This window comes from Sapajus apella, unplaced genomic scaffold (genome assembly GCF_009761245.1).
Source record: "Sapajus apella isolate SASKATOON/1434 unplaced genomic scaffold, GSC_monkey_1.0 scaffold43, whole genome shotgun sequence".
In the NCBI taxonomy this organism is placed as follows: Eukaryota; Metazoa; Chordata; class Mammalia; order Primates; family Cebidae; genus Sapajus; species Sapajus apella.
Genome location: NW_022436983.1, coordinates 9,141,368 through 9,162,756, shown reverse-complemented (window position 1 = coordinate 9,162,756; position 21,389 = coordinate 9,141,368). Strand labels below are relative to the sequence as shown.

At 48.5% G+C, this 21,389-nt stretch overlaps 1 protein-coding gene across 1 annotated transcript; it reads right to left on the bottom strand.

Annotated features, from left to right (window-relative positions):
- Positions 1–40: 40 nt before the first annotated feature.
- LOC116566329 (chymotrypsin-like elastase family member 2A) lies at positions 41–20,401 on the bottom strand. Its single transcript, XM_032300484.1, has 8 exons — positions 20,343–20,401; positions 19,963–20,051; positions 11,419–11,516; positions 10,257–10,385; positions 9,598–9,734; positions 6,638–6,783; positions 4,914–5,066; positions 41–146 (listed from the first exon to the last, which is right to left on the bottom strand). The coding sequence occupies exons 1-8, from the start codon at positions 20,380–20,382 to the stop codon at positions 129–131; spliced, it is 810 nt and encodes a 269-aa protein (XP_032156375.1). The 5' UTR covers positions 20,383–20,401; the 3' UTR covers positions 41–128.
- Positions 20,402–21,389: the final 988 nt, after the last annotated feature.

Here is a 21,389-nt window from a genome sequence, read left to right as displayed (position 1 = left end):
TGCTAAATGAATAATGATGATAATAAAATTCTCATCAAGGTGTGATTTGCATAGTTGTCACTTTATATGATACCGTTTTCCTTCTGTGATGTTTCCAAGTCTGAAATAGTCCCAGGGACTTCTTTTGGTTAGTTATTTGCAATCACCTGCAGGACACAAACAAGAAGATCGTCAGGTTCACCTAGCCACAGAGCTGTGAGGCTGTTCCCATCTTTATCCTCCTGGCTAAGCTATTCACATGAGTCACAGGCAGCCCACACTGCAGTAGCTCCTGCCGGAGGAGTTCTGATGATGTTTCGGAAAAAAAGACGTGATCACAGCTTTTCATTGAACTGTTAGAATCTTCCTGTAAAAGGGGCCTTAGACAGGTGTGGCCTTCAGGGTAGGGGCCTTTGAACCCCTAAAAATTACATGCCAAATGTGTGGATGGCATATATTTAGATTTCATTTGTTTCTCAAATCAAAACTACTGTTTGCAAGGCAGTTATGCGCTGTGGTTGGGGCTATAACCATTTCCAGAGGCTGTTGATCTGTGTCTTTTTTTTTTTTGAGACGGAGTCTTGCTCTGTTGCCCAGGCTGGAGTGCATTGGCTTGATCGCAGCTCACAGCAATCTCTGCCTCCCAGGTTCAAGTGATTCTCCTGCGTCAGCCTCCCAAGTATCTGAGATTACAGGCGCACACCATCATGCCTGGCTGATTTTTTTTGCATTTTTAGGGGTTTTCCCATGTTGGCCAGCCTGGTCTCAAACTGCTGACCTCAAGTGATCCACTCTCCTCAGCTTCCCAAAGTGCTGGGATTACAGGCATGAGCCACAGCGCCTGGCCTGTTAAACATTTTAGTTTGCCAATTTCATGATTCAGTGCTGTGAACTGCAGGAGATCCAGCTGCTACAGCATAAATACTTAGACCAGTGTGCAAGAATTATGTCCAAAGATGTTCACTGCACAATGTAAGAGTGAAAAACAGGAAACACGAAGGCTTCATTAATTATATTCAAACTATGGAATACTATTTAGCTGTTCAAAAGAATGACACGAATGTACTGACATGTAAAATGTGATAATGTGTTAAGTGAAAAAAAGCTGCAGAACAGTTTAAAGACTCAGATCTCAAGTTTTGGTTAAAAGACAGTGTATATCTATATATATATATAGATATATATGCACATAAAGTTGAGAAGACCACACACTGAGCTGTTAACAATGATTGGTGGGGCACAGTGGCTCATGCTTATAATTCCAGCACTTCGGGAGGCTGAGGCAGGCGGATCACCTGAGGTCAGGAGTTCGAGACAAGCCCAGGCTAACATGGTGAAACCCTGTCTCTACTAAAAATACAAAAATTAGCTGGACGTGGTGGTGCGTGCCTGTAATCCCAGCTACTCAGGTGGCTGAGGCAGGAGAATCACTTGAACCCGAGAGGTGGAGGTTGCAGTGAGCCAAGATCGAGCCACTGCACTCCAGCCTGGCAACAGAATGAGACACTGAAAAAAAACCCCAAAACAATGATTACCTCTGGAGAGTGGGATTGGAGATGTAAAATGAGGGGAGACTTCTACTTTTTTTACTTGATACACTCTTATATTCTTTTAATATTTTTACAAAGAGTATGTGTTACCTTGTGGGAAAAAAAAGCTAAGGATTGCTGAAGGTTCATGTGTAGCTGTCATTCAATGGACATTTGTTGAAAGGACGAGTGCCCCAGGCCACCTGTCTCCTCTGCTTCTCTGCCCTTATCTTTTGTTGGCACTTCCTGACCTTGGCTTGTCACCTGTCTGGGTTTATCCAGGCAGGTACTCTCAGGCACCCCCAGGGCTCTAGTGGTATGTGACTCCAGGCTGCACACAGTGTGTCCCTGGGTTGGGGCCACTGCAAGATTTCACTAGCCCCTCTGCAGCTGCCAGGGGCAGCCCCCACCCAAGGACAGCTGGTTGCTTGGCTCTCCCACTTCTGAAACCCATTACCAGGCATCTGTGCCTGTCCCGACTGTTCTCCCATGAACACAGGGCCTCTGCCCAGCTGCCTTGCGAGGCGTGCTGCCCCACGGATCCCTGCTACCATCTGGCCATGCTTCGGGATCTGGCCTGCTCTGTTGGGCTTGTGTCTGTTGCTGGGAACAGCTGATACTGTGAACAGCTGAGGCTGGGACAACAAATTGGGACAATTGTCCCTGCCCCTGCTTCAGGTCCCCAGGGTGCTGCCAGGACCAGCTGGACAGTGACTCCTACAGCAGCTGGGGCTGGAAAAGGGTCTCAGGATTTGGCTGGGAAAGGCCCCTAAGCAGCCTTTCGCCCAGTCTCAGGCCAGGCTCCTTTGACATGCGGGTGGTACCAATTCAGCGCGCGCTCGCGCTCTCTCTCTCTCTCTCTCTCTCTCCTCTCTGTGTGTGTGTATATATATATATATATATATGGCACCAATTAATGACTAATGGCTACTGTCTTTTTGATTTTCCAATTTTCTCCAACAAACTTTTTTGGATTCTCTGTCTGTGACCACTTGATGGCAAAAAGATGCCAGCAGACAGACAAATGAACAAGGAGCTGGCAAGAATCAATGGGAAAACTTGAAAGCGGCCACCTGCTTATTTTGACAATTTCGTTTTCCTCCTGTGACCACATGCTCATGGCTGCAGTTTCATATTTGGTTTTATAAGTGTCAGATTAATTCAGTTTGACACTTCTCTGCAAATTAAACAGTGAAGTCAGATGCCAGCTTTCCCCTTCTTTGGGGTCTCTGCCACAAATACCACAACTCCCATTTGTTCTAGTGCCTAAAAATGTTGAGGAGTCCTGGTCTAGTTCAAGTCCCATTTTACAGGAGAGCAAACCGAGGTAGTCCATAATCAGCACAGAGGGTCCTTTTCCCTCCCAGCATCCCTTACCAGGCATGGTGGTTCCTCTGCCCTCTCCCGGGCACCCCTTTCTTGTGACAGGGTTTCCTGTTCTGGCTGCTTTCACCTACTGCTGTGTGTATCCATGGCTGCTCCTTAATATTGATGCCAGCTATTACTGTCATTATTTTCAGAGACAGAGTCTTGCTATGCTGCCCAGGCTGGAGTGGTGTGACCTTGGTTCACTGTAATCTTGGCCTCGGGGGCCCAAGCGATCCTTCCACCCAAGCCTCCCAAGCAGCTGAGACTACAGGCACACACTACCATGCCTGGCTTATTTTTATTTTTATTTTTGAGATGGAGTTTTGCTCTTGTTGCACAGGCTGGAGTGCAGTGGTGCGATCTCGGCTCACTGCAACCTCTGCCTCTGGGTTCAAGCGATTCTCCTGCCTCAGCCTCCTGGGTAGCTGGGATTACAGGCATGCACCACCACACCAGCTAATTTTGTATTTTTAGTAGAGACAGGGTTTCTCCATGTTGGTCAGGCTGGTCTCGAACTCCCAACCTCAGGTGATCTGCCCACCTTGGCCTCCCAAAGTGCTGGGATTACAGGGGTGAGTCACTGCACCCAGCCATGTCTGACTAACTTGAAAATTTTTTTTTGTTAAGACAGAGTCTTGCTATGTTGCCCAGGCTGGTCTTGAACTCCTGGGCTCAAGCAATCTTCCCTCCTTGGCCTCCCAAAGTACTGTGATTACAGGTGTGAACCACGGCACCTGGCCTTTTGTTTTTAATAAATAATTTTAATGCTTATTGTTGTAAACAAATGTGTGTTCATTGTTAAAAAAAAAATGAGTTAGTGTGGAAGCTCAGAGGAGACAACTCTCTGAGTTTACATTTATAAGAATGGGGGACCAGCCGGGCGTGGTGGCTCAAGCCTGTAATCCCAGCACTTTGGGAGGCCGAGGCGGGTGGATCACGAGGTCAAGAGATCGAGACCATCCTGGTCAACACGGTGAAACCCCGTCTCTACTAAAGCTACAAAAAATTAGCTGGGCATGGTGGCCCGTGCCTGTAATCCCAGCTGCTCAGGAGGCTGAGGCAGGAGAATTGCCTGAACTCAGGAGGCGGAGGTTGCGGTGAGCCGAGATTGCGCCATTGCACTCCAGCCTGGGTAACAAGAGCGAAACTCCGTCTCAAAAAAAAAAAAAGAATGGGGGACCAACTCAGCTTTATTTGCCTGGGATGGTCCCAGTGTAAAGCAGGTAGCCCTACATCCTGGAAAACCTCTCAGCCCTGGGCAAACTGGGATGGTTGGTCACCTTACAGAATAGCTGGAGGACCCTCCAGGGAGGAAGTTCCATAATTAATACTATGGGGGGTGGGTCTCAAAGTATCAGGTTTGGGACTTTGCAGATAAACATAACCATTTATAGCACTGGATGGTACAGTCTGGGCCACACACAGATGTACAAAAATAAAATCACCATTTCTATGGAAGCCACTCATTTCTTTTTAAACGGAGTTTTACTCTTCTTGCTCAGGCTGGAGTGCAGTGGTGCAATCTCGGCTCACTGCTACCTGCCACCTCCATCTCCCAGGTTCAAGGGATTCTCCTGCGTCAGCCTCCCAAGTAGCTGGGATTACAGGTGTGCACTACCACGCCTGGCTAATTTTTTTTGTATTTTTTAAGTAGAGATGGAGTTTTGCCATCTTGGCCAGGCTGGTCTCAAACTCCTGACCTCAGCTGATCTACCCACCTCAGGATCCCAAAGTGTTGGAATTACAGGCATGAGCTACCATGCCCGGGCTGAAACCCACTCTTAATCCCTGAGGAGTGTCCAAACTCTTTGGACGAGGCCACCCTCTATGTTCCTTTTCATTCAGTTTTACCACATAGAAATTTTGCGGACCCATGCGAGGGCCCAGCAGTTGCCAAGGTCTGCAGCCTCCTCCAAGGGGTTCCCATCTAGCTCTCAAGAGGAAGGAGGCGGTTCTCAGTCACCAGGTGGGCATGGCACTCATGAGGCCGGGAGTGCAGGGCAGTGCCCTGGGGCTCAGGGCTGGTCCGGTTCTTACCGAATTGATCCAGTCAATGTAGTTGGAGACCCGCGTGAAGACGGAGGGCTTGTGGTAGTAGTTGCAGCCGAGGGAGGACCCGAAGCTGACGATGCCGTGCACCTCCCAATGGCCGTCAGCCACACGGCAGTTCAGCGGCCCGCCGGAGTCTCCCTGAGGAAGGCCAGAATTGTAGGGGGGTAAAGGGAGAGGAAGGAACTGTCCATTGGAACCACTGATCTCCATGCATTTCTTTCTTTCTTTTTTTGAGGCAGAGACTCGCTCTGTCACCAGGCTGGAATGCAGTGGCGCGATCTTGGCTCACTGCAACCTCTGCCTCCCGGGTTCAAGTGATTCCCCAGCCTCAGCCTCCTGAGTAGCTGGGATGACAGGCACATGCCACCACCCTCAGCTAATTTTCATATTTTTAGTAGAGATGGGGTTTCACCATGTTGACCAGGATGGTCTCAGTCTCTTGACCTCATGATCTGCCCTTCTTGGCCTCCCCAAGTGCTGGGATTACAGGCGTGAGCCACCGCGCCTGGCCTCTCCATGCATTTCTATTGTTCTGCTGCAGGTCACTGTTCTCTGAAGCCGGCCCTTGTGGTCATAGCTCAAGATGGTACCATAATTCCAACAAGAGCCAGCACTTATTCTTCCTGTGTGCCCACAGCTGAGCTAAGCATGTTCGATGCCTTATCTCATTAATCCTCACAGAATCCTATGAGGGAAATGTTCGTAGCATCCCCAGGCCACTGAAGAGGAAAAACTGGAGTCCTGAGTGACTGGGACTTGCCCAAGGTTGCACAGGCAGTTTGTAAGGGAGCTGAGACCACATCCCAGAGTTGAGCTGCCAGGCTCTTCTCCATTGGCTCTGTCTTCCTGGGGGTGGGGTAGGCTATGTGGGCAGAATATATAAGGGGCACAGTGTGATCTGAAGGGTGGTGGAACTCCTTCCTGCTCCATCCCCGCTTCACTGCTAAGTCTACCACAGAGCAATTCCTTTTGGTTAAGAAAAGGCTTCCAGGAAGGCTTCCATGGCAGCTACCTGAAGGAAACACACTGGGCCATTAATGAAAGTAATTCAACAGAGACACCATGAGTCATCTTAGAAAGGCCCTAACCCAGGGAATACTTTCCTTTGGCTCCCTTCCTGCACAGAGGAAAGGATACAGAATAGCAGTCACGAGAGACCTTGATGAGACCCAGGGAAGGTCTTCCCAGCAGTGAGATGGGTCGTCACTACAAGGAGAAATCTCAAAACATCTCAAAACAAAAACAAAGGCCAGGTGTTTTGTTGTTGTTGTTTTTGAGTCTTGCTCTGTTACCCAGGCTGGAATGCATGCAGTGGTGCGATCTCGGCTCACTGCAGCCTCCACCTCCTGTGTTCAAGTGATTCTCCTGCCTCAGCCTCCCGAGTAGCTGGGACTACAGGCGCCTGCCATCACGCCTGGTTAATTTTTGTATTTTTAGTAAAGACGGGGTTTTTCACCATGTTGGCCAGGCTGGTCTCGAACTGCTGACCTCAAGTGATCCTCCCTCCTCGGCTTCCCAAAGTGCTGGGATTACAGGCATGAGCCACTGCGCCCAGCCAAAAGTCAGGTTCTATTATGTCTGGAACGTATTTCTGGGTGCTTCTGCCAGGAGGTGGGAGGATGGACCTCTGGAGGGATGGGCCTCCATAGCCTTTTTCCATCCCAGCCACATTTTGTCATGGAGCAGGGTACCTGATTTTTGGTACTCACATTGCAGCTGGAGATCACGCCATCACCCCCAGCGCAGACCATATTGGTCTTCACGGTGCTGCCCCACCAGCCAGAACTGGAGCAGGTGGCATAGTCCACAACCAGCAACCGGCCCTGCTGCAGGATGTCAGGAGCAGCCCCGTTGGCTGAATGAGACCAGAGACAAAGTATTAGGGATGCAGGAACTCCAAGAAAAAGGAAGTTGTGGACCCTACTGGGTTTCCCTGTCACTGTCTTCCATCCATTGCAACATGGGAACAGCCATGTTTGGCTATACTGTGTCCTCACAGTTGATTGGTTCGGCAGTGAACACCTGACTCAAGCTAAGCCAATGAGCTCCCTCCCCTGGGATTTTGAGACGAGCACTAAGAAATTCCGGTTCCAGAGGAGGTAAATCTGAGAAGCTGTTGGCCATGACTGACATTTTCTTCTATGTAGAGAATGAAGTAGACCCACAAAAAAAAGAAATTCTAAGGGAGGGTCTCGAGTTTCTTACAGGCTTTCAGACCCTGATTCTATCCTGCTCCTGATGCCTGGCTATATCTCTGCCCTGGGGTTGAAATTTTTTTTTTCTTTTTCAGAATTTGACCTTGTTTCAATGTTATCCAAGGGTTGAAACTTTTAAATCCTTATAACAATTCCCCCCACCTTTTTTTTTTTTTTGGCTGAGCTAGATCCATGGCTTTCTGTCATTTATCTGAAAGAAGAAAGTGAGCCTGCTGGCAGTTAGAGCCCCCTACTTGGGAAAAATATCTTGGTGTGGTGAAGGTAGGGCTTTCATAATGGCCCCCAGTGCAAAGCCACCATCACCTCCATTGCTGTTACCACAGCTATGGTGGCAAGGATTAGATTAACATAATCGTTCACTTGCGATTGAAGCCTAGGGAAATTAAGCATCTGTCGGGAGCAGTGGCTAACCCTCTAACCCCAGCACTTAGAGAGGCCAAAGCAGGAGGATCACTTGAGGTCAGGAGTTCGAGACCAGCCTGGCCAACATGGCGAAACCCCGTCTCTACCAAAATACAAAAATTAGCCAGGTGTGATGGCGCACGCCTGTAATCCCAGCTACTCGGGAGGCTGAGGCAGGAGAATCGCTTGAACCTGGGAGGTGGAGGTTGCAGTGAGCCGAGATCAATCCACTGCACTCCAGCCTGGGTGACAGAGCAAGACGCTGTCTCCAAGGCTGGAGTGAAGTGGAATGATATCGGGAAGTTAAATGTCTTGCTTAAGACCACTCTAATTGGCTGGGTGCAGTGGCTCATGCCTGTAATCTCAGCACTTTGGGAGGCCAAGGTGGGTGGATCGCCTGAGGTCAGGAGTTCAGTACCAGCCTGACCAACATGGTGAAACCCCATCTCTAATAAAAATACAAAATTAGCTGAGTGTGGTGGCACATGACTATAATCCCAGCTACTGAGGCAGGAGAATTGCTTGAACCTGGCAGGCAGAGGTTGCAGTGAGCAGTGATCATGCTATTGTACTCCAGCCTGGACAACAAGAGTGGGGTGGGGGGGAAGACCTCTCTAATTAATAAGTAACACTTGTATAACGTCTTGCAGTGTCTGATGCATTTTCATGTTTCACCTCTTTCAGTCTTCACCAACAGTGTTCTCATTTTACAGATGAGGAAACTGAGATTCAGAAGTGGCTTGCCCAAGGTTTCACAGTGACCGGCAGAACTGGGCCTAAAAGCCAAGCATTTGGATGCTTCCCCGCTCTCACTGTCGCAGATGAAATGCATCTGCCCCAGGGTTTTCTGGGGAAATAAACAGGTGGTTGTGCTAATATCTTAATAAGCATAAAATGCCGCTTTCACCATCACTCATCTCAGAATTTTATGTGTCCTTGTTTTGCAGCTACACCAGTCAAGAGGGCAGTGAGGATTTATTCGAGTGTACCTATGTGGATGTGCCTCTAGAAAAATGTCATTATACTTGTGGGTTTATGTCATTATGAAAAAAGCATCACTCATCTCCTTCCTAGAATCTTCCAACCTTTGGTGATTTTACAAGGGAAGGGTGGGAACTCTGTTCCTCTTGGTGGCCTAATGTCATTGGATCTCTGACCCTTGGAGTCTGTGTCAAAGAATTCCCACCCTCAGCCAGGTTCTGAGTAGCAAGACCGAATGGCCTGGGGGACAGCTTTTGCTGTGGGGTGTGGAGGGTCCAATGAGGGTTGCAGGGGCCTTTGTGGAGCTCCAGAGGCCTCAGGTCACAGAGGAAATGCTGTTCTGAACTCCAGCCTTGGGCCATACAGAAGATGTCACATGGTCTCTGTAACTTTCTTTCCATCATAGGAACAGTGACAACAACTAATGTATAGCACCTACCGTGTGCCAGCACTGGTCTCAAGGCTTGCTATGGATTATCTCCTTTAACCCTCTTGACAGCTCTGTGATGTCGGTGCTATTATCATGCTCCCCCGGTTTTTTAGACTGAGTCTCGCTCAGTTGCCCAGGCTGGAGTGCAGCGGCGTGACCTCGGCTCACTGCAACCTCCACCTCTTGGGTTCAAGTGATTCTTGTGCCTCAGCCTCCCGAGTAGCTGGGATTATAGGCACACACCACCATGCCCTGCCAATTTAAAAAATATTTTTAGGAGAGACAGGGTTTCACCATGTTGGTCAGGCTGGTCTCGAAGTCCTGACCTCAAGTGATCCACCCACCTCGGCCTCCCAAAGTGCTGGGATTACAGGCGTGCAGCACCACTCCTGGCCAATTATACGCATTTTATAGAAGAAAAAAGTGCAGACGGAGAGACTTAGTAATGTGCCCAGGGTGTCACAGTTATTAAGTGGAAGAGCTGACATTTGAACCCACGCAGAGATCAGCCTATCCCATCCTGCCTCTCCAAGGCAGCCACACACCCTGCAAGGACAAGTTAGGTGAGAGGCCCTGGCAGGACAGGGGTGACGTCACCTCCCTTCCCTCCCAGGCCTGAGGGCTCCTGGGTCTCACTTACTCTTCAGCCTTCCCCAGCCCGTGACATAGCAGGGGTAATTGTTGGGTAGGATGGTGCCGGCAGGAGGGAGGCAGGCCAGCTGGATCTTGTTGGTGAGGGAGACGGGGTTAGCCAGTTTGAGCATGGCAATGTCGTTCCTGGGTCAGTGCAGAGGCAGAGCATGAGGACAGGGTTGACTTCTTCTGCCCCGTGGGGCTTTGGAGGACTCTGAGACCTTGTCATCATTCCCTGTACATTACACCAGGCCACCCTGACAGGCAGGGCACCAGGGCATCTTTAAAAACGCAGAGGGCCTTGTTGAAAGGGGCAAGGCGGGAGAGACTGTGCCCTGCTCCACTGACAGTTGCGAGGTCGGCAGCACTGTCCCTGTGTCCCCAGGACTTGGCATGAAGTAGCTACACAGTCAGCGGACGGGGCAGTGCAGGCTTTACTGGCCGGACCCCCAGATCCCTCTGGTAGACTTTGCTTCTCCCTCCCCAGCTCCCATCCCCACCCCAGGCGTCTTTGGAGCGAGTTCTGCCTCGAAGAGGCCAGAGCTCCTTCCCCCTTCCTATAGAAGAAGCAAAGGGGGCGTGGTGGGGTTGAGACCCTTGCCTCTGTGAGATCCCCATCTGTTCCCTGACAACCCCACCCCCAGGTGCACCCAGACAGCAACGAACCCTTTGGAGAGCTGGCTGGAGTTCCAGTCCTTGTGCACCACAATGGTAGAGACCTTGACAGCCAGCGAGCCGGTCTCCTCAGTGGAGAGGCTTTGCCGGCCCAGCACCACACGGTAGGTCCTGGAGGAGCTGGGAGAAAGGAGGGCCCGAGGAGAGGGTCACCTCCAGAGGCCTGGCTTTAGGTAATGCTGGGGATAGATCCAAGTGACTGGCCGCTGTGTGAGCCACTAGGCGGGGCTTGGGGATCTTTCCTCCCCAGGACAGTCAGTTAATTACAATAGAGACCATACAATGTAAGAACTATGACCATATAATTGTTCCTGTGCTAACTATAAATGACAACATAAAATAAAAATTATAATAACACAAACGTTTTAGTATTATGGAGGGAATGAAATGAACACAGAGAAAACAGGAGTCATTTGCCTTCACGGGAATTTTTCCCACCTTTCCTTTTCAGATAGGGAAACTGAGGCCCACAGAGGAATAACTGGCCCCGAGTCCCACAGTTAGAGAGAAGCCAGGACTCCTGACTGTAGGCCTCCATTATTTTCCCCAAAACCTCATAGAACGCCTTATAAATTAGATGGGAGAAGGGACCACTCCGGGTAGGGAGTCACACTGACCCAGCAGAAACTCCGGTGAGATCCTGCTGTGATGAGCAGAGGTCACGGACAAAGAGGAGGGTAAGTGAACAACGTTGCAGCACCTTGTGGGCCTTTATAATTCGTCTATAATTTAGAATTAGTTTTCACTGAGCACTTACTAAGTGCCAGGCCCTTTAATGAATCAACTCATCGAATCCACGCTAAATTCTGTTACCTCATTTTCTGCACGTGATGGTATTGAAGCTTTGAGAAGTGAGTTAAGTTGTTCAAGGGAACCCAATTCCAGATCCAGAGGCCACATTTAGTATCTCCAAGAGGGCAGAGGTTGGGCCTTCCCCCTCTCCTCTTCCTCCCTCAGTACCTGGCACAGGACGATCCATCCATGCCATGTACTAACATCAATGGGCCAGCACACTGAACCATCGACTGACTACTGCTTGTGTCTCGGCCAGGCAAGTGGTTATTTGCAAGGCTCCTTTATGTAGCATGAGCCCCCAGCTCAGAAATGGGCACCGGCTGGTGAGCAGGCCAAGTGCCTAGGGAATGGCAGTTACCTGATGCAGTGGGCAGCCGTCAGGACCCAGTTGTTGGCTATCAGAGACCCTCCGCAGGTGTGGCGCCACTGGCCATTGGAGCTGTACTGCAGAGAGGCCTGGGGAGAAGCACAGGAGCTCTGTGGCTGTGGCCGAAAGAGCAGGGCCTTCCTGCACTCCAGTTTCCCAAGAACAGGGCTGGGACAAGCGTAAGGGGAAGTGAGGCATTCGACTCAGGTGCAAAACTTAAGGAGACACCTAAAACCTCAGCCATCAAGATAAAAAAACATTTTAATGCAATGTATATTTAAAAAAAATCAGGCCAAGCACAGTGATTCATGACTGTAATCCCAACACTTTGGGAGGCCAAGGCAGGAGGACCGGTTGAGCCCAGGGGTTCGAGACCAGCCTGGGCAATGTGGCCAAATCCCGTCTGATATGGTTTGGCTGCGTCCCCACCCGAATCTCATCTTGAATTGTAGTTCCCATAATCCCCACATGCCATAGGAGGGACCTAGTGAGAGGTAATTGAATCAAGAGGGTGGTTACCCCCATGCTGTTCTCGAGATAGTGAGGAATTCTCACGAGATCTGATGGTTTTATAAGGGGCTCCCCCAGCCCTTTTGCTCTGCACTTCTTGCTGCTGCCATGTGAAGAAGGATGTGTTTCCTTTCCCTTCTGCCATGACTGTAATTTCCTGAGACCTCTCCAGCCATGCTGAGCTGTGAGTCAATGAAACCTCTTTCCTTTATAAATTACCCATTCTCAGGTATGTCTTTATTAGCAATGTGAGAATGCATTAATACATTGTCTCTACAAAAAAAAATATTCAGGCCAGGTGCAGTGGCTCATGCCTGTAATCCCAGCACTTCAGGAGGCCGAGTGGGTGGATCACCTGAAGTTAGGAGTTCGAGACCAGCCTGGCCAACATAATGAAACTCTGTCTCTACTAAAAATAGAAAAATTAGCCAGGCATGGTGGTACACACCTATAATCCCAGCTCATCAGGAGGCTGAGGCAGGAGAATTGCTTGAACCTGGGAGGTGGAGGTTGCAGTGAGCTGAGATCACATCACTGCACTCTAGCCTAAGTGACAGAGCAAGATTCTGTCTCAAAAACAAAAACAAAAACAAAAAAAAACCAAATTAGCCACTGGGTGTAGGGTGCATGCCTGTAGTCCCAGCTACTCAGGAGGCTGAGGTGGAAAGATTGCTTGAGCTCAGGAGTTTGTGAACCAGCCTGGGTACCACAGCAAAAACTTGACTCTACCAAAACAATTCAAAAATAAAAATTAGCTGGGCGTGGTGGTGCTCACCTGTAGTCTCAACTACTCAGGAGGCTGAGGTGGGAGGATTGCTCGATCTTGGGAAGTCTAGGCTGCAGTGAGCTGTGAGTGCACTGGGCTCAGCCTGGGTGACACAGCAAGGGCCTGTCTCTGCTCTGCCCCGCCCCGACAAAAAGCAACAACAAAATTCAAAAATCTGGGATAAAAAATAAAAAACTTAAAGACTATTAAAAAATCACCGCTCTGTTGGGCATGGTGCCTCATGCCTGTATTCCCAGCATTTTGGGAGGCCGATGCGGGTGGATCATGAGGTCAGGAGTTTGAGACTAGCCTGGCAAACATGGTTAAACCCTGTCTCTACTAAAAGTACAAAAATTAGCCGGGTGTGATGGTGGGTGCCTGTAATCCCAGCTACTTGGGAGGCTGAGGCAGGAGAATTGCTTGAACCTGGGAGGCTGAGGCAGGAGAATTGCTTGAACCTGGGAGGCTGAGGCAGGAGAATTGCTTGAACCTGGGAGACTGATGTTACAGTGAGCTGAGATCGTGCCATTGCACTCCGGCCTGGATGACAAGAGCAAGACTCCATCTCAAAAACAAAAATACGGCTGGGCACAATGGCTCATGCCTGTAATCCCAGCACTTTGGGAGGCCAAGGCAGGAGGATCACAAGGTCAGGAGTTCAAGACCAGCCTGACCGACATGGTGAAACCCCATCTCCACTAAAAATACAAAAATTAGCGGGGTATGGTGGTGGGTGCCTGTAATCCCAGCTATTTGAGAGGCTGAGGCAGGAGAATCTCTTGAACCCGGGAGGCAGAGGTCACAGTGAGCTGAGATGGTGCCACTGCACTCCAGCCTAGGTGACAGAGTGAGACACCGTCTCAAAAACAAAACAAAAAAGCCAAAAATACAAAAACAAACTTGTTCTGAACATCCTTCTGCAACTGGATTGGTTGCGATCTTTCCCTCCTTGGGCGCTTTTTCCTGAGCCCTCTCCAGTTTAATATGTCCAAAAGAAAACTCTTGAATTATCCCAGATGGGGTCTTTCCCCAGGCTCCTCTGTCAGTCAGCGGCACCTCCGCTGCTGCTCAGGCCAGAAACCTTGGCGTCCTCTTTGGATCTTCTCTTTCTTTCGTATCCCTCATTTAAGTCCATCAGCAAATCCCATCAGCTCTACCCTGGGAATATGTGGAGTGGCTGCCACCCCTTGGTCACTACCTCAACTGCGTGTCCCAGTCATCCTCTCTCCTGGAAGATCACTCTAGTCTCTCATCCCTCTCTCTCTCTCTGTCTTTTTATAGAGACAGGTTTTCACCATATTGGTCAGGCTGGTCTCGAACTCCGAACCTCAGGTGATCTGACTGCCTCAGCCTCCCAAAGTGCTGGGATTACAGGTGTGAGCCACCGTGCCCAGCCTTTTTTTTTTTTTTTTTCTTTGAGATGGAGTCTTGCTCTGCCACCCAGGCTGGAGTGCAGTGGCACCATCTCAGCTCACTGCAACCTCCACCTCCCTGGTTCAGGTGATTCTCCTGCCTCAGCCTCCCAAGTAGCTGGGATTATAGGCATGCGCCACCACACCTAGCTAATTTTTGATTTTTAGTAGAGACGAGGTTTCACCATGCTGGCCAGGACGGTCTCAATCTCTTGACCTCATGATCTACCCACTTCGGACTCCCAAAGTTCTGGGATTACAGGTGTAAGCCACCGTGCCCAGCTGTCTCTCATTTCCTCTTTCTACTCCCACCCACATTTTCTCAACACAGCAGCCAGAAAGATCCTTCCTTTTCGAATGTAAGTCAGATGACATCTCTTCTCTGCTCAGGCCCTCCAGTGGCTCCCCCTTTACATTCTGTAAAACCTGAAACTGTCTGATGACCTACTAGGCCCTCTGTGGCCTCTCTGACCTCATAGGCTCCCACTCTCCTCCAGCCACACTGACTTCTGTGCAGTTCTGCAAATACACCAAACCAACTTCTGCCTCAGGGCCTTTGCACTGGCTCTCCCTCCTGCCTGGAATATTCTCACAAATGTCGGCATAGCTCTTTCCTTCACATCCTGTAGGTCTCTGCTCAAGGTTACCTTCTTCATGAGGCCTTCTATGACCACGCTATCCCAAACAGTGTACACACACATACATGCACACTCATGTACATATGCACACACACACACACACACACTCTCATCTCCTTCCTCTTGCCCTGCTTTGCTCTTCATCATTAGTATCTTTCATTTCCTGGCATGTTATGACTTTATCCATTCAGCTGTTTTTTGTCTCACTCCTCCACTTTATTTGTTGAACTGGAGTTGTGTTTTGTCGTCCAGGTTGGAGTGCAGTGGTGTGATCTCGGCTCACTGCAACCTCTGTCTCCTGGGTTCAAGCGATTCTCCTGCCTCAGCCACCAACGTAGCTGAGAATACAGGTGCCTGCCACCATGCCTGGCTAATTTTTTGCATTTTTAGTAGAGATGGGGTTTTGCCATGTTAGCCAGCCTGGTCTTGAATTCCTGACCTCAGATGATCCGTCCACCTTGCCCTCCAAAAGTACTGGGATTTTAGGTGTGAACCACTGTGCATGGCCTCTCCTCCACTTTAATAAAGGCTTCATGAATTTCTCCCCCACTGCTATGTGCCAGGCACCTAGAATAGTGCCTGGTACACACTGCATCCTTAACAAATGCTTACTGATTAAGTGAGTGAATAAATGAATGAATAGAATGAAAGAGATCACTAGGGGCAGTGATCTTGTCTCTTGCTGGTCTATTTCTCCCTGAAGACCAAATTCACTCATAGGAACATGAGGCTGCATAAGTGGACTTTACTCCTCTGTCCCCCAGCCCCTCACATTTTTTTTAGGTTAAAAAATGGTTTCTGGGCTGCGCACAGTGGCTACTCAGGAGGCTGAGGCAGGAGAATCATCATTTGAACCTGGGAGGAAGAGGCTGCAGTGAGCTGAGATGGCGCCACCGCACTCCAGCCTGGGCAACAGAGTGAGATGCTGTCTCAAAAAAAAAAAAAAAAAATGGTTTCTGTTTAGGTAGACAGTTTAACGAGTGTGGGGTAGAACTTTAAGGTGGTATGGGCTGGATGTGCTGGCCTATGCCTATAATCCCAGCACTTTGGGAGGCCGAGGTGGGCGGATTACTTGAGGCCAGGAGTTTGAGGCCAGCCTGGCCAACATGGTGAGACCTCGTCTCTGCTAAAAATACAAAAATTAGCTGGGCATGGTGGCACACGCCTGCAATCTCATCTTCTTGGGAGGCTGAGGCAGGAGAATCCCTTGAACCCAGGAGGCAGAGGTTGCAGTGAGCTGGGATGGCACCACTGCATTCCAGCCTGGGCGACAGAATGAGACCCTGTCTCAAAAAAAAGAACATTAAGGTGGTGACATTTGACAATGTTTAGTCTCTAGTGAAGCTATTCCATGCCCTTCCCCTTCCTTCATTCCTCCTCCCCTGTCTTTCAATTCCCTGCCATGGCCAAGCAGAGAGGAGGGAGGTGACAGCAGGTGGGGACTGCTCTGATCGGTGTTCCTATAACTGTGGGGGAACAATGATCTGTTTGTTGGCAGGTGCCTACTTTTCTCTGAATGTCCTTGTTTTCAATTAGCCACTCGGTATTTCTCCACTTGATATTTCTCGTTTGTGTGACATTAAGAGGTCTTAGATGAACTGGCTTTTAAAAAGATGTTTAAAATTAGACAAAGAGAAAAAAGTTACTTAAAAGGATTTTTAAAATAGGCTGAAGCCATCCTACAGATGTGAAATTTTGTCCAGGTAATATGTATTCTTTGTGGCCAGCAAAGTGTAGCTAAACCAAATTTGAATCCTCATTCACTCCAGGCTAACTCGGTGCTTTTGGGCAATTCTGTAACCTTTCCAAGTCCCAGTTACCTTCTCTGGAAAATGGAGAACATAAGCCATGGAGCAGGGCTCTTATAGTGATTAATACTATAATTACAATAGCTGGCCAGGCACAGTGGCTCATGCCTGTAATCCCAGCACTTTGGGAGGCCAAGGCAGGCAGATCACCTGAGGTCAGGAGTTTGAGACCAGCCTGGCCAACATGGTGAAACCCCATCTCTACTAGAAATACAAAAAATTAGCTGGGCATGGTAATCCCAGGTACTTGGGAGGCTGAAGCAGGAGAATTGCTTGAACATGGGAAGTGGAGGTTGCAGTGAGCTGAGATTGTGCCACTGTACTCCAGCCTGGATGACAGAGTGAGATGCTGTCTCTAGGAAAAAAAAACTGCATCAAAAATTATCTATTTTGGTTAGTAAGTTGTTGGGTTTGTTTTTTTTTTTTAAGAAAAATGATTTTTTTTTGTTTTTTTTTGAGATGGGTTAGCTATGTTGCCCAAGCTGGCCTCAAACTCTTGGGCTCAAACAATCCTCCAGCCTCATCACCTGAATAGCTGGGATTACAGGTGTGTGCCACTGTGCCTGGCTGGCTGCTAAGTTTTGTACTACCCCCTTAAAATTTGCCCCCATAGTGAGTGTCCTATTTGCCCCCTCCGAGTCCCCACCCAGCTAGACCTGCCTATCATCTAAGTAAAAAAATTTCCCCGGGGAAACAGAAGCATGATGTGTAGGGACTTTTCAAAGACTAACATTGTTGGTTCTCAAGGCAATAATACCTTTGTGCAACAGAGTGAGGAGGTATTCCTGTAGGCAGCAATGATTAGTTCTCAGCACAAGTGTGCCCCATGCTATGGGGCCCAGTAGCAGAGGGACTGTGGCCCTTCTTCCAAATTCCCGGGGAAGAAGTGCTGAGGAACTGTGAGAAGAGCAAAGGAACTGGCGGAAGTATACAAAGCCAAACATAAGCTGTGAGGCTGGGGTTCAGTGGCTCATGCCTGTAATCCAAGCACTTTGGGGGCCTGAGGCAGGAGGATAATTTGAGCCCAGGAGTTCCCAACCAGCCTGGGAAACATAGTGAGACCCCATTAAAAAAAAAAAATTAGCCGGGTGTGGTGGCCTGTACCTGTGGTCTCAGCTGGTAGGGAGGCTGAAGTGGGAGAATCACTTGAGCCTAGGAGTTTGAGGCCACAGTGAGTCACGTTTTACCAGCCACTGTACTCCAGCCTGGAGACAGAATGAGACCCTGTCTCAAAAGAAAAAAATCACTGTGTGGCTGAGCGCAGTGGTGGGTGCCTATAATCCCAGCACTTTGGGAGGCTGAGGCAGGTGGATAGCTGGAGCCCAGGAGTTTGAGGCTGCAGTGAGCTATGATTGTGCCACTGCACTCCAGCCTGGGTGACAGAGCAAGTCCCTGTCTCAAAAAAAGAAAAAATTGTGAAATATCTAACATCAGTCTATCATTGACAATCTTTCTTTTTTTCTAGACTGAGTCTCACTCTGTCACCCAGGCTGGAGTGCAGAGGTACAGTCTTGGCTCACTGCAACTCCCACCTCCTGGGTTCAAGTGATTCTTGTGCCTCAGCCTCCCGAGTAACTAGGACATGTGCCTGCTACCATGCTCGGCTAATTTTTGTATTTTTGGCAGAGACGGGGTTTCACGATGTTGACCATGCTGGTCTCAAACTCCTGAACTCAGGTGTTCTACCCACCTCGGCCTCCCAAAGTGCTGGGATTACAGGCATGAGCCACCATGCCCGGTCTATCATTGACAGTCTCTTAATCAAGAAGCAAATGAATGAATGCTGGCCTCTATAAACACAGTGGCTGCTGCATGGGACACTCTGAATGCTTAAGGCTAGTGGGCTGCTAGTTGCTCTTCCTACGTAAGTTAGAAACTCATCCTGATTCAGCTGGGTTTTCTCCCAAAGCAGTTGATGTCAATTATGCTTGCAATAATGAAATTTGATTAAATGTGTAACCAGTGAAATAGGAGTTCAGAAAGAGTTGTGATTTATATGGAAATAAAGTTCAATCTTTGGAAGAGACTGGATAATAATGATTTTTTTTTTTTTTTTACATAGTTTCGCTCTGTCACCCAGGCTGGAGAGCAGTGGCGCAATCTCAGCTCACTGCAACCTCCAACTCCCAGGTTCAAGTGATTCTCCTGCCTCAGCCTCCCAAAGTGCTGGGATTACAGGTGTGAGCCCCCACGCCTGGCCTAATAACCATGATTCTTTAAAAATTGCTCTTGAATTAGTGTCTGTGAGAAAATTGAAAGACTGGGGGGGATGTCATAAAAGTATGAATGGGCTCATAACTTAGATTGCTTTGTGACCGTCTCAAAGTTACTGCTCTGCTTTAAAGAAATGGACTTGTAGATGAGATATTATGGGAAGTGGTTTATATGAAAAAGACAGTTAAAAACTCAAAACATTGGGGAATGTATATTTACATAGTATAAAATAAAATGTTTACAGAATATATGTTTGATTTAAAATAATTTCTTTATAACCAACTTTTCAATTACTCATTCCAATTACATCAGATAAATGGGATTTTACTATATTTGTTTATGTCAATGTAAACTTCACACATTTCTCTTGAAATTCCCACCATTAACACGTCTTAGTAATTTGTGCCTGTGCCGCACTCGGCAGTTTAGTCTTGATAGCACCATGATTATATCAACTTAAGAAAACATTTATTTTCACTGGTAATATTGATTTGCCTGTAGTTAAAGATTAATCTGCAAAAATGGCACTGATTGGTTCCTTAAAGCAAGGAATATTTGCATAGGTTGTCTTGAATGGTTCATAGGATAGCGGTACATTTGTAAGCAAGCCTCTGATTGGTTAATGGAGTAATACTATATTTGTAAATCTGCATATGAGCAGTGGGGAGGGGACAAGTCCTTACTGTAGGTGGAGGAGGTACCTCTCCTTCCACTCCCAAGGTTGGCTAAGACCACAGAAATGTATCTTTTTTTTTTTTTTTTTTTTGAGACAGAGTCTTGCTTTGTCTCCCAGGCTGGAGTGCAGTGGTGTAATTTCAATTCATTGCAAACTCTGCCTCCTGGGTTCAAGCGTTTCTTCTGCCTCAGCCTCCCGAGTTACTGGGATTACAGGCGTGTGCCACCACACCCGGCTAATTTTGTGTTATTAGTAGAGGCGGGTTTCACCATGTTGACCAGGTTGGTCTTGAACTCCTGACTTCAGGTGATCCGCTCACCTCAGCTTCCCAGAGTGCTGGGATAACAGGCATGAGCCACTGCGCCCAGCTGCAAATGTATCTTATTGAAGTTGCCTGTGCTGCTCTCTGAGTCCCCATCAATCCTCACTTTTCCAGCACAATAGACCCCGTGGTGGAAGGACAGAGCGGGATACAAAGGGAGGGGGCAGGGAGGGAGGAAGTACAACTCACCTGCCAGGGCCAGCTGTTGGGCCTCGCATCTTCACCTCCAACCACCCTAGACACGTTGGGCGGGTAAGCGGGGTCCCCACAACTGAGGGCTGTGAAAAGAGAAAGGATCTCGAGCCTAGGAAGCAGCAACCCGCACAGTGTAAACTACACTTGCTGCATTCGGAACACCTAAATGGAAAGCCCTTCTTCTGGAAGGATCCCAGGAGGTCATAGAATCCTGCTCTTTGCGCCAATTCTTTGAAAGTCCATTCCAGTTTTCTTATAAATATAGGTCTGAATGCAGTAGGAGTTGGGAGGGGGTGAGAGGGGAGGACAGAAAGATCCCATGCCCAGCCCCACCAGGGGATGGGAAACCAGTGACTCTGGGTGACAGGGCTTACCTCCAGCCACCAAAGCGGACAGCAGTAGGGTCCTAATCATGGTGTGTCCGTGGGAGTTCTCTAAGTGTGGCCCTGGATAAGGCCCTGGTTTTATGGGCGAACTTATCAGTGAGAGATATACTCAGAGCACGCAAGATGGGGATTTTCTCAAAGCCTAATCAAAAAAAGAGCTTGTGTCCAAATATTTTTTTTTTTCCATTTTCTGCCAACTGTCCCCCTAGCAATACTTTGAAAAAGATGCCAAAGGTACATATTGGAATATGGGTTCCATCTGTTTCGAAGAGATTAAGTTATGTGTTAGGGAAAGAAGAAACATACTAATTGTTGGTCCTTGGAGTTGTGCCTCTCCACCCCCACCGCGCCCCGGGTAAGATTGAGGAGAGGAGTTGTGTTTCCTTATTTTTCTTCTTTTTTCTTTTTGAGATGGAGTCTCGCTCTGTCACCAGACTGGAGTGTAGTGGGGTTACTGCAACCTCTGCCTCCTGGGTTCAAGTGATTCTCCTGCCTCAGCCTCCCAGGTAGCTGGGACTACAGCTAGTGCCACTATGCCCTGCTAATTTATATATATATATATATATATATTTTAGTAGAGACGGGGTTTCACCAAATTGGTCAGGCTGGTCTTGAACTCCTGACCTCGTGATTTGCCTACCTTAGCCTCCCAAAGTGCTAGGATTACAGGCATGAGCCACTGCACCTGGCCACTTAAGCTTCATATTTTATCTTAAAGGTTCACGTGAATTTGGCATTCTGCTCTGTATCTTTGTTTGTTTTAATATAAAACTAAAGTTTGTTCTGTATGAGGCCACTGAACAAACACCTGCTGTGAATTTGCTGTGTAACCTTGGGCCAGTTCCACAGGATTTCCGGCCTGGGGTGCCAATCTACAAACAGAGAGGAAGAGGAACAGATTCTCGGTCTGTTCCACCACGTTGCTATAGGATTTTTTTTTTTTTTTTTGAGACAGAGTCTCGCTCTGTCACCAAAGCTGGAATGCAGTGGCGTGATCTCAGCTCACTGCAACCTCCACCTCCTGGGCTGAAGCGA

Bases quoted from the DNA above. Each gene is read 5' to 3' on its own strand.
- LOC116566329 (XM_032300484.1), bottom strand. From the start codon at position 20,382: ATGATTAGGACCCTACTGCTGTCCGCTTTGGTGGCTGGAG. The intron at 11,517-19,962 runs GTGAGTTGTACT...GCTTCTCCCCAG, and splicing joins CCAACAGCTGGCCCTGGCAG to GCCTCTCTGCAGTACAGCTC. The intron at 10,386-11,418 runs GTAACTGCCATT...CCTTTCTCCCAG, and splicing joins ACGGCTGCCCACTGCATCAG to CTCCTCCAGGACCTACCGTG.